A 13570-nucleotide genomic window follows, 5' to 3' on the forward strand; every position below is an offset into this window, starting at 1 on the left:
AATAAAGGAATATGTTGCAGTAACTAATTTTGCTGTGGACTAGAATTACTTTAAGGTGTAGACTGTGAGCATGCTCAAGCCTAATTTTGGTCCTTTTTGGATCCATTTCAGAGTTCAGGCATATGATTGAAACGAACAGTTCACACACGCAAATCTGGGACTGGCAGTCACCTAAACCATAGTACATTTACTCTGGAAATACCTTCTTTCTTCTAAGAGTTTATGGGGGTAAACTGAGGTTTACCAGATCAAATGAGCTATTTATCCTCTTTTGTCTCTGAAGACCTAACTGCAGCTATATATACTGTTCCCAGGTCTACCCTGGGTCTTTTCAAACAGATGTGCCTATACACAGAGATGAATCTGGAAACCATGTAGTGTAGTTAGGCCCTGAGGGAAGGGAACACTTTTCCTTCTTCTGGAGAGTAGATAAGTATATGTACCTCATGTAGTGACATGTGAACATGTATGCATGTAGTCATAAAAAGTTACTTGTGAACAAGAACTATAACTATATTCTTATTTTATGAAATTGTATCCAGTGGATATTTGTAGGGCAATCATTGCTCCCATGCAATTTCTTTAACTCCTTAGGGAATATAGATTCCATGAAATAGCAGGTTTAATAATAACATTGCAGGTCAGCTGAGGTTATAGTTTAACAGTTATTCTGCAGCAGTTTTATTTAGACTATATTGGAGTAACTTGATTGTTAGCACAGAAAATATTTTTTCTGGGCAGAAGTTAAAAATGAAACGAGGCAAAGCTGATCAACTATTATATCAACATAAGTTCTCATAGAATACTCCAAGCAACTCAGATTCTCCAATATGGATGCATCATTTTGTATTCGAGAACTCATCTTGTCATATTCATGCCCAAATACAATGTTTGGGTATCTGAACTACCAATCTACAGTTTGTATGTCAGATTTGTAATCTGATCTGGCACCCATTTTTAGGAGACTAAAACCCAAAGTAAATACTGTACTGTTGTGGACATATAAAAATGTATATGCACTGCACAGTTAACAAACAGAACCTAGCCATAAATCCAGTGTTTACGTTTATATATAAAATTAAGTTTAGTTTTCTTTATATTTATCATGAAAGGAAGCTATATAAAATCCACTATAATTATGTGAGATTCAGTCATTTTACTTTAGTATAACTTTGAAAAGAGGAAGAGAAATGCTTGTAGCATCCTGAGAGGATTTGAAGTGTACCTAAAATATTTTAAAATCATATTTGAGTAATACGTTTAAGCCCTGACCTGGATGACCTTGGCTAGCCAGATCTTGACAGATCCCAGAAACTAAGCAGGGTTGCCACTGGTTAGTATTTGGATGGAAGATCACCAAGGAGGTCCAGGGTTGCTATGTAAAGGCAAGCAATGGCAAACTACCTCTGTTACTGTCTTGCCTTGAATACCCTACAGGGTCCCCAATAGTCAGCTGTGACGATGGCATTTTCCACCACCAATACTTTTAAAAAGAAATCTGTAGTAACCACAATGCAAAATCTTGCTAACCATGAGTAGTATCTTGCCGCTAAATACAAACAAATCCATTGCAAATACTTCACACAATATATCATTATATACACTCTACCTCTCAAGTGGAATACATATATTTTAGTTTATGTATATGTTAAGCAGGATTCCCAAATATCAATGGTTCTCCCCTTAAAGTACAGTTATATCATTTCTGTTTTAGCCTAGCAGCCAATTTGATCCGTTAAAAATAATGAGAGATTCCTCAATATTTCAGTGGAATGTGTTTACACCTTAAGTGTATGCTTCTATATAGTTCCTGTATCGTCCCAACATGGGCAGTTGAACTCCAAAGCTCCTTTAAGCAATGAATCAGGGAAGGCGGCTGTTTGTCACCCAGGTCTTGTGTCAGTCTCTAATCTATGGTATTGCATGTCCTGGGCAGGCAAGCGTGGGCGTCGCAGCAGTGCAGGATCGCTAGACAGCAATATGGAAGTAAGTAGGAAGTTACTGATGTCTAGCTGGATGTGATGTGCATTTCAAGCCTTTATTTTATATACCTTTTTTGCTTTTTTCTTCTAACATATAACCCGCCTGCCTTAAATAAATTGCATGCCAAGGCTACTTTATGTTTTTTAGCATATTTAAAAAATTTAAAAAACTATTTCCAGCTTGTTGAGATCAAGCGCCATTTGTTTTGCTTTGTTTTTATTTCAGTTAACCTTTGTCCCCCTCTATTACTACAAGCATGGTCAAATGAATATGTGTCCTCCTGCCACCATTTCAGTCTGGTCCCTGCTTAAAGGCCCAGTGAGCTCTTTGTTGCACAGTACACCACTGTTTGTGCTGTATGATAGTTAACACAAACTGTTGACTCCATGCACAGCCATTCACCTTGCTTATTTCCTAGTTAAATTGCAAAATGTATGCAGTCATGACACCATGGAATTGCATAGATAGGGCACGGGAGGAGAAAACAAATGAGACGGATGAATTCAATGTGGATTTCATGAGATTTCATTCATCTTCAAACCATTTATATACTGTTCATGTCTTTGAATTCAGCCCGCAGATTTGTGTGTGCGTGTGTGTTTGAACTAGGTAGACTACAGTTTACATTTAGTACATGATACCTCACCATTGCTGCACCTGTTAGTTGTCTGAATGGAAAACAAAAGCTTCCACCAATTAACTAGACAGTTGAAGGCTAAATAGTAAGGAATACTGAGCTATAGCTCAGGAAGTCAACACTGTACAGAAAGCATACTGAAAGCACAATACAAGCCTCTTTTCAGTCTAACTATTAGCAATAGAACTCTTTTGTTCCACAATTCAAAAATTATTTTTAAATTTAAGTTTAGAGAAAAATATAGCATAAAATCTGAACAGTAGCCATGTGATAATTATTTTAATTCTTGTTTTTGTATTTTTTTCCCCTAGAGGGGGAACAATAAACCACCAGACTATAATATTTTTAAAAGAAAAAAAAAATAAAATAAAATCGTAAGGTCACTGTTTACCTGATGACTCTTTTCTTGTTTAATATTTCCATTGGATTTTTTTTTTAATCGGGCATATATATATACCCCAGCTTTGCACTGAAAAGCAGAATTAGCAGAGATAGAGAGGATTTCTCCTGTATATAATGTAGCAAATAATCCATATGAATTTTTAAAGAAACATGATGGTCGCTGTGAACTTTTTCTTTTACACATATTTTTAAGATTTTTTTTAATTTTTATTTCTATTAATTTCTTTTTAGGGGTCCATCATTAGCAGTCCTCATATGCGCCGAAGAGCTACATCAACCCGAGAGTGTCCATCTCGCCCTCACCAGACTATGCCTAATTCTTCCTCACTACTAGGGTCCTTATTTGGTAGTAAAAGGGGGAAACCTTCCCAAGGCCATCTAGCACCTGGCCCGTCACAGCAGCCTCAGCACCCCCCCATAATTTCACATCAGCAACACTCCCAGCATTCTTCTGCAATGCACCACTCAGGGTCAGTTGAAGGGCAGACCCAAGCACAAGTGCACACCCACCATTCTCAGTATTGTCATATGCAGAATCCACCCCCTTATCATCACCACCACCACTATCACCCACCCCAGCATATCCAGCACCCACACCAGTACCATCACGTACCACATTCCCAGCACATAGTGCATTCCCAGCATTCCTATATGCCACACTCCCACTCACAGCATTCCCATGCTTCACATCCACCATTGCCCCCTCATCACCCTGCACACTCTTCCCATACTTCACATCACCATGGTCAGCCAGTTCCCCCTTCTACTTCAGCCAGCACTAAGTCCAAACACAGTGGCATCAGCACAATAGTCTAGAACCAAACTACCCTGCCAGTAACTGTAGCTCTAGACGTAACTGTAAAGGCACTTAGAGGAAGCAGAAGCAGCCTATAAAACTGGATTTTTCTTTTTTTAAAAAAATCCAAGCCAGAAGAAACTTATTTGACTCCTTTGGCCTTAAGGATTCAATAGAACAATTTATAGTAGCCTGATCAATGCTGGTCTTATGGTTGAGCTCGGTGGTAACCTTCTCCCTCCTTTTCTCCAGTAGCCTTGAAAAATATGCTGCTTGCTGAAAACGTTAAGCTACCTTTTTTTCATCCCTGTGACAATTTTAAATGCATAATGAAAATATAACCAACTCAAAATAAAAGAAAAAAAATGAAATAGAATAAAGTGTTGCATTCTTGCTCCTTAATTGTCAATGGGCAAAAACAGTAGACCTCATATGGTTGATGAAAATACGTAAGTAAACTTTATATAATATAAATATATAAATATATACATATATATATATACTGTATAGTTAATGTTTATGCTTAGAAGAAAACTTTTGCAAAGTTCACAAGCTAGCAATATATACTTTACCAGGAATTCCACTTACTGATAGAAAGACAGTATAATAGATGAACAGTGTAAGAAAATGTAGACCAAAAACTATAACAAATTCCAGGCATTTCAGTGTTCTCATTAAAAAGTTCTCTGGACTTGGAAATAAATCTCTAAGCAATCACTGCAAAACGTGCCAAGTACCATAGCATTTAGCTGCTGTAGTCCAATATTGCTTTGTATAAATCTTTATTTTATTAACATGATAATATACTTAGTCAGTAATGTAACTACTCAGCTATTTCAAGTAAGCAAACTCTAGTTAAGATGCAGTAACTATACAGTAGCAACTTGAGGCAACTTTACTTGTGGTTGCCTCTAAATTTTGGTTACTCGAAATCTTAGACACTTTAAAGGCTGTGATAACTGTGAATTTACACGATCCACATTTCTTTTATATTCACATATATTTTAATAAAATACACATGAAGAATTAAGTGAAAAGTACTTGCATACTCCACCTAAACATTCATCTCAGACCTTAAAATAATACATCCATCCTTCTCAGCTACATTGCCTCTTTAACATAACTTCCTCTGTTTAACCCAATTAAAACACTGCAGTTCAGATTTTTTTAGTGCTCTGAAACTTGAAGGTTTATTTTAGTATTGAGTATAGATTTTTATAACTGTAATTCCATGTAGGCATGTGCTGGTGGCAGGATTTCTTCACCATTATTCTCATCACATGTGTTAGTTTTACCCAGCACTCAGCAGGCTGAGTCTATGCTCAAACTGTCATAGTCCAGTTAGTCGCAAGATGTCACGTAAACTCCAACTGTGCTGTTGTTGCTTATGTGTTGTACCCGAGTCATTTGCAAGTCCGTATGAGTTTTTTTTAATTCCCAAAATCTATTTTCTAAAAAAAAAAATTATACATGGAGCATACTTTGTAGTTTCAGCATTTTGAACCACATCAGTCACAAGGACTGTACACCTAAATGGCAGAAACAAAAGGAACCGCAGAACTGCACCAGCTGAATTGTGGACATGGCTTAAAAGAAGAAGGAAAAAGTTCCAGTGAGAGATGGGTAAAACTACAAATTGACTGTTGCTTCTGAATGTAAACATGATGTGTGAAGATGACTTTACTCTTCTGGATTATTCCTAGCACCTCCGGCTTAGTTTTTCTTCCCCCACCCCCCTCCTTCATTCTATGAATTATACCATGAGTACCAGCAAAACTATAAACTAAGTATTTTTGTTAATTTCTATAAAGCAAAAACAACCACCTAGAGTTTAGTCTGTTTAAATGTGTCCTCTATTTTTCACATGTGCAATACTTTTTCTGTTTGGTTTCTATAAATTAATTTCACATTAATTGAAAGTAAATCTTAATGATCATACAGGCTGTTCTAAACTGTGCAGCTTTCCTTATGAGGGCTAATCTCAGCCCCCTGAGGCTCTGTTCCTTGCAGTTAAAAAATCTTGTTCTTCTAAGGGATAGTAGAACTGTCTGCATGTCATCTAATGTTGATACTGTTGAGGCTACACTCTATGTATTGTATATTTGCAAATATATCAGTGTTACTATTGATATTAGTTGAAGTAAAGTGATAACATATTTAAATATGTAAGCTTTTCTTCAGACCTTTGTACCAATAGCAGAGTCTAACTGTAATTTATAAGTTGTTCCAGAAAAGATAAGACAGGGTGTGGGCATTTTTTTCCTTCTTTATTTTGCATTAAATATGCTGTACATCAAGCTGAAAGCCACATGCACTGGATAGTCAGGTTATTTTGTATTTAACACATTTATATCTGCAGCACACACACACACACACACACACACACACACACACACACACACAACCTATTTATACCAGGGGTCTGCAACCTGCGGGGCTGATGGGATTTGTAGTCCATCAACAGCTGGAGAGCCGCAAGTTGCAGGCCCCTGATTTATACTGTTTATTTGGATAGCATACAGAAATCCATGGGAGATTTTGTGCTGTTATTACATCACACATGCTTACATCAGATATTTACACTTGTACTTTGATGCAACGTATTCATATACTAAGACTCAAATTGGGTTGAGAAGCCTGTCTTCCTGTATATATATGGGGAACATATAAGAGCAATCCAAACATATCTAAGACTTTGTTCCTAGTTTTGCTATAATTATTTTCAACTATTACGTCCTGTTGTGAGCATTCAGTTTCAGAATTTCATTGCTTCTTTAGGAGAACACTCTGATGTTTCAGACTACGTTCTGGACAGCCAGCAAGAAATGAAAGTGATCATTATCAATGTCTATGCATTGTTGGAAAAAATACATCTTCTAGCATGGAACAAAAACAGATATTGAATGGCTTTTGTTAGGATTTATTGATTAAAAACCAGCACAAAGCACTATTGAATTATGTGTCAGCCTTGTCATTTAATAGTGTGGCTAGTTGAAAGCAACACAAGCTACACTATTAAATCAAGGAAAGACTAAAAGACCTTGCAAACATATCTTTTCTGGGACAATAGTTAAATATGTATTTGTTTTAATCCTTTTTAAGTTAAGAATGAAATGTACAACAATGTAAAAAAAAATAATCCTAATATAATGTACATGTCTTGTATTGCTAAAAAGAAGTCTTCAAGCATAACATTGTAGAATGATTTTCCCATCAAGCACTGCATGCAGCAGAAGCCTCTTGTTTCTTGATTTAAAAATGAGCTGAGGTACAGTCAGCAGCTATTTAAACAATGACTCTCTACATGTTGACTTGCTGTTCCATATAAAGCTGTGCATTTTCTGCAGTTAAGCATGCGTTTTGCTGTTTTCGTTGTAAGATATCATCACTTCTTGCCTGCAAAATGAGTAACTGTGTATATAATCCAAGGGGGGAGGGTGACCAATAATAAGTTAAAAATTGAGGGAGGGAGAAGAGTAGGACCAAGTGGGGGAATAGTTAATTCTCTAAATTGTACATAGAGTGTAAATTAGTATTAATACAAGTCTGCAGTCAATTTCAGGTTGCATATAGTACCTGTCCCCTGCTAGGAACTTAATTCAAGCCTTGAGTTATATTAAACTGTTGTAATTAGGTCTTGAATGCAGACTGTTAAAAGACTTCAAGAAACATCATGCTCACAAGAAGCTTCTGTTCTGGGAGGCTCAAGACCCATTTTGTAACTCTTGGGAAGAAAGAAGTGCTTTCATTTTAATATGCATTGTTTGTAAGTAGTATCAGACCTTCCTTATCGTGTAAAACTATAACTGTGACTATGTGAAAATTCAAATAAATCACTTTGAACTCACACAGTTTCTCATCCTTCATGGAACTACAAGAGCTTTATATTTTTCACACTAAATGAATAAAATTACTATGCCACATATGTTTTTGGCAATCTCATTGTGTGGTGTTTAAAAGGGACCATTCTGTACAAAATATGGAAGCTAAAAATATTGCTTATGCACCATCAGCTACATGCAGTTTGACGAAATTCCTCAAAAAATACATACAAAAAAGAGGGTTGCATTGTATATTACATGTTTTTGGTAGAACCAGAAAATGGAGAAAGGATATTATTAGTTTTTCCAACTGCCAAACTGCTCTACTCAAAGAAAAACTGTGTGAAAGAAAGAAGGGTGTGGGCTCACCTCTTTCTTGTAACTTAACCGAGAGAATAGGGTTCAAATCCAGATACTCTGAAACTGCTGGCTTATCAAGGTTTTATTTAAAAGAAAGAAAATAAACAGGAAAAATTTACATAAAAATAACTCCAGTTCCAAAATAAAGCGTTAGCATGTCCCTTTGCAGTCTGAAGGCTGAATCAGAATGAATGTGAATCTCTTCCCAGTCCCTGTGATCTGTGTTATATGGCCTTTTGTCTCCTTTTCTTCGTCTGACAGGTTGGGTTTTAGAATTTGGTCCTGGAACAATCTAAGGCCATTTCCGCACGGGCAGAAAATGACGGCCTGGAGACGGTAAAAACGCCGTCTCCAGGCCGCCATTCGCACAGGGGGCACAGCTGCAGCCGCGCCGCCCGCGTGCCGCCCGGCCGGCCCGAAGCCGGCGTATTCCCAGAGCGCCGGGAAGCGCTCTTTTAGGGAATATGCCGCCGTGAAGCCGCTGCCGAGTGAACGGCAGCTGACTTCAATTTCGCCGCCTCCCCCACCCGGCACTTTGAACGTGTCCCTGGGCCTCAAGGCGTCGCCGAGGCCTGGGGACACGCCCCCCTGGCCTGCGCCGCTGGAGCAGGCGCGCAAGGCCAGGGGGGCGTGTCCCCAGGCCTTGGCGACGCGCCGGAGGCCCAGGGACACGCCGGATCGGCAGGGCGCCGGCGCTCCGCGGCGCAGGCGTCCCGCCTCTTCCCAGGACTGTCCGTGCGGACGGTCCCAGCGTCTTTGGGTTGGCGCAAAATGCACCGACCCAGCCGTTTCCGCCGCCATGCGGAAACAGCCTAATTTCCTTTTTTGGGAACATAAAAACAGTTTTAGAGCTTTTCCATGGAGCCAGGGTCTCATAGTTTATGACTTTAGCCAGGCCATGTCAAAGACCCATGTCACATGCCCCCTCTTAAGATGAAATTTGTGGGCTTAATGTCTACAAATTACATCTACTAACATCCATACACCTATCATGTTCAGGAAACATCAATCATCTCTAACTAATACAAAATCCTTGTAACTACTTACATAAGCCAGATAGGAACAATGCTGGTATAGCAACATGTTACAAAAAAGAAGAATTGGGTTAACACAAACTACAAACAAGCAATGCAATACTCCTGCTTATCTTGGCACAGTATCCAGCAATTTTCGCTCATTGCAGCGGCTCAGGGCATCAGCTACCACATTCTGTTTACCTTTAATGTGAGAAATTTCAAACTGAAAATCCTGTAGGTTCAAAGCCCACCACAAAATCCTGACATTATTCCCTTTCATTTAATTCAAGAACACCAAGGGATTATGATCTGACTGAACAAAAAAATTGCTTCCCATTAGATAAGGCTTAAATTTGTCCAGAGCCCAGACCAGTACGAGGCATTCTTTCTCAACGGGGGAAAATGAGACTTCACAAGGTAATAATTTTCTCCTCAAAAACACAACAGGATGTAATTCCTGGTCTTCAGACCACTGGGTCAACAAAGCACCTAGGCCTCGTTCACAAACATCTGTTTGAACTATGAAAGATTTTTGAAAATCTGATGCTGCCAATACAGGTGTATCAATCAGATACTTTCTTAACTGATCAAATGCATCTTGACACCGTGGTGTCCACACAACATGAACTGGAGCATTCTGTTTGCATAAATCAGTCAACGGCACAGCAATCTGACCTAAATTAGCTATGAAACAACAATAAAAGCCAATGAGACCTAGAAAACACATCAGCCTTCTTGGTAGTAGGAACAGGTCATTCTTTAATGCTGATTACCTTAGTCTCTAAAGGTCTAAGCTTGCCACCTCCCACACAGTGACCCAAATATACAGCCTCATTGCATCCAAAATGACACATCAGGCCTGAGAGTAAGGCCTGCTTCCTGCAACCTTTGTAACACAACTCTCAGATGCTCCAAATGTTCTTGCCACGTGGAAGATGTGATTGCCATGTTATCTTGATATGCCTGTACAAACAATAAGCTGTCCAAAATCCTGTCCATAAGACGTTGGAAGGTTTTACTGGCTCCTTGTAACCCAAAAGGTATTTTCAAAAATTCAAAATGTCCAGCAAAACACGCAAAAGCACTTTTCTCCGTAGCTTCAGGAGTTAAAGTCACCTGAAAATATCCTTTACTACAATCAAGTGTGGAAATAAACTTTGCACTTGTTAATTGTTCAACCAGCTGGTCTACTCTGGGAGTGGGGTAAGGGTCTAATTCAGTTGTACTGTTTAGTTTCCTAAAACCCACAGCTAAACGAAATTCTGGAGAGTCATGGTCTGATGCCTTCTTCTTTGGAACAATCATGATAGGAACGCCACACTTGGAAGTGCTTTTCCTAATCTCTCCATGGTCTAACATTTGCTGAATCTCTCTCTCCACAACTTGCCTCATGTTACCATTGAGAGAGTAGGGGTTAACTTTAATTGATGTGAGATCAAATGTGTGCTTCCTGGCTTACTGGAAAACACAGCTTTAAAATCTGACAATGTCTCAGTTAACTGACTCTGCTGCTCTTCTGTCAAGCTGCCAAAAATCTGCACATCAGCCAAACTCATCTCCTCCACAAAATCAGCTTCTGTGAGAGCAGTTCCTTCCTCCTCCTGAGCTTTGAGAGGAAACGCAACACCAGCTTGCTCCCAATACAACTTGAAACGGTTTGCATGAACCACCATAAACTTGCCATGCCCCCACAACTCTTTTACCAAATATTTGCCAATAGGCATCTTCTTTAGGATCTGGAAAGGCCCCATCCAGCTTACAGACCGTTTTCCCATATGATACATACACAGAACTAACACTTTGCCACATAGAAATTTCTTGGTCTAGCCTTCTGATCATGATAAAGTTTTTGTCCTTGCTGTGCCTTTTCCAAATGAATACCAGCCACCCGTCTGACCTTCTCCAAAGTGTTTCATAGGTCTGCAAAATACTCTGCCACTCCCTTTGGCAGTGAAGGAGCTGCCAGGGGGCTGCGGGGTACGGGTTGCACTGGGCACATGCCTGGGTGATGGAAAACCCCCCCGCAGCACCCCACTTCCCCACCCCCCATGGCACCCCCTGCCCCCACTCTTACATTATTAAAGTAGTGCAGGCTGGATAAGCGGCCCCAAGGTCTCATGGAAAGTGCAGTTCCTACCAGGCCATTTTTAGTCTGAAGGGAACAGGCCGCTTTTCCAGGGTGAAGTAAGGTAAGTGTGGGGGGGGCAGGGTGCCACGGGGGTCGGGGTGGGGGCGAAAAACACAGAGTGCACACTGGGTGCACTCTAGCCCAGCTACGCCTCTGCCTTTGGGCATTCAAGATTTAAAACACCTTCCCAGTCAGCAAAGAAGTGCAAAGATTGATCTGGTATTCAAAAGGAGACAAAAGGCCATATAACTCAAATCACAGGGATTGGGAGGAAATTCCGATTCATTCAGATTCAGCCTTCAGACTGCAAAGGAACATGCTAAAACTTTATCTTGGAAATAAAGTTATTTTTCTGTTTTGCTTTCGCTTTTCCCCCTTTTAAATAAAACCTTGATAAGCCAGCAGTTTCAGAGTATCTGGATTTGAACCCTATTCTCTCGGTTAAATTACAAAGAAAGAGGTGAGTCTACACCCCTCTTTTCACTTTTATTAATTTTTATCCAACCTTTGCTCCAAAAAGCTGAGGGCAGTGTATTCCCTCTTATGTTGACAGCAATCCTCTGAGGTGGTTTCAGTCAAGAATTGGTAATAGACCTCACCTTTGACACTATATGGGAATCTGGTCCAGGGCATCCCAGGTCATCATTCAATCCTCAAACCACTGAATCATATGGATTTTTTTTCTTGTTTACATTATAGAACGGAAAACTGATATCTGCACTATTGTTTGTCTGGTCTTTGTTTGTAGCTCACAACAATTCATTTCCACCCTTTATGATGCTTAAACTGCAAAATGAGTAACTGATAGTATTGGGCTTATAGTATGGGGAAGTGTATGCTGAGATTTCTATAAATATGCCCAATCTAAAGTCACACAGAAGCCTGCATATGTGCATCGATTAATGACCAGTTAGGCACGTCAAAGCAAATCACAAAGATACAGGTCTTTGCTGGTCTAACAGAAACTAAGGCTGATTCCGCATGGGCCAAAAACAGCAGTGTGAAAACGGTGTAAAAGGGTTTAAAATGGTGTGAAAGGGTTTATAGTGTTTTCACACCACTGTTTTTGGCCCATGCGGAATCAGCCTAAGTCTTAGCAGGAACTGGCCAGAGAGAGACTGTAGTATGTTAGATCCTATGAGCACTGAGGGAAAAGAGGCATTAGAGAACTTTTCCTCAGGAAAACGATACAGTGAGAAATGTCATCAAGAGTTTCTTCCAGGAAAAGTAATCTCTCATGTGAATGTAGAGGACAGTTATATCAGTAGATAAAGTCAGAAAATCCTTTAAGTATAAACATGGAGGCAGAGGATGACACAATGTCCTTGATTCTTACATATAATATTCATTGCCCTGGGCCAGTGTTAAGAAAGCTAATGTACCAACATTTTCCCTGTATGCAAATTTGAACCCTGGAGGGTCATAATTTGGGTGTGCTTCCAAACCCAGTAAATACAGTTATCAGAAGGTTTTAAAAGTGTGCATAGTTTCAAAAATGATCTCCATGTGCTGTGGAATCTCTCCTTTGGGTCTCATCTTCAAGATACATTTTTAAAATAGCTAAATCTAAGTCTTCTTCCATCCGTGCTTCTACATTTGGTGAAATCCTTCATTTCTATTTCTGGAGAGTAAGTCTTTTGGTGAGTGTCACTGCCATTAGTACAATTTTTTTTTTACTACTTTGCCTCTATGTCATTCTCATAAGAAGGTAAAAATCTTAGTTTGGTGAACAGGACCTTTCAAAAAGATGATGTAACTGGATAAACAATATTCCATACCAGGGCTCATAATAAAAGAACCTTTGGGCGTGTGATGTGTAAAGTAACTATTCTGTGTGGTGTTAGTACATAATAAATTGCTTTCATTTGAAATGTGTTTGTTAAATGTATTTCCTCTCAAAAGTATTGAGTTAATATGTAATTACTATGGTTGAAACCAAAGAGTGCAGATCTCTTTGTGGAATGGGTCTTTCCTGCTTTCCTACTTTCCTGCTTTAGGGAAGACTCCACAAAGAGCACTCCTGCCCCCTTGAGAAAGAAAGAGGCCTTCTGTTTGCTGAGGACCACTGGATCTAGCCCCACCATGTATTAATAATGTATACAACCCAATCTCAGACTCTTTAAAATTATTTATCAGTTTGATTTTTTCCTGTTTTTCTTCCAACTAATACAGGCCGTCATAATGTAATCTTCCCCATTTTGTTTTCACAACTTTTTAAAGTAGTTAAGGCTGAAAAATACTGACTGGCCCATGGTCATACAGTAGCTTCATGGGTGAGTGCAGATTTGAATAAGTCCGTGCTTACACACTAAGTCTCTGTCAAGGACATAGTTATCCACTTCTTTACATGCACAAAATTATGTAACCACAAAGGAGTCATTGTACATGCAGCACTGGACAATGAGTTGAATTGCCTTAACTGTTACT

The 13570-nt window shown here is 39.3% G+C and overlaps 1 protein-coding gene across 11 annotated transcripts in view; it reads left to right on the forward strand.

Annotated features, from left to right (window-relative positions):
- IQSEC1 (IQ motif and Sec7 domain ArfGEF 1) overlaps window positions 1-7665 on the forward strand; it is a 447788-nt gene extending 440123 nt beyond the window's left edge. For 6 of the 11 annotated variants that reach the window (XM_048491774.1, XM_048491775.1, XM_048491779.1 and 3 more), the window contains 2 exons: window positions 1937-1986; window positions 3254-7665. In XM_048491774.1, coding sequence (XP_048347731.1) covers window positions 1937-1986; window positions 3254-3838 — 635 coding nt within the window. In that variant the 3' untranslated portion in view covers window positions 3839-7665. The remainder of the gene's footprint in view (window positions 1-1936; window positions 1987-3253) is intronic. The other 5 variants (XR_007244093.1, XM_048491782.1, XR_007244092.1 and 2 more) reach the window with 4 other exon arrangements.
- Window positions 7666-13570: the final 5905 nt, after the last annotated feature.

This window comes from Sphaerodactylus townsendi, linkage group LG03 (assembly GCF_021028975.2).
Source record: "Sphaerodactylus townsendi isolate TG3544 linkage group LG03, MPM_Stown_v2.3, whole genome shotgun sequence".
Classification (NCBI taxonomy): Eukaryota; Metazoa; Chordata; class Lepidosauria; order Squamata; family Sphaerodactylidae; genus Sphaerodactylus; species Sphaerodactylus townsendi.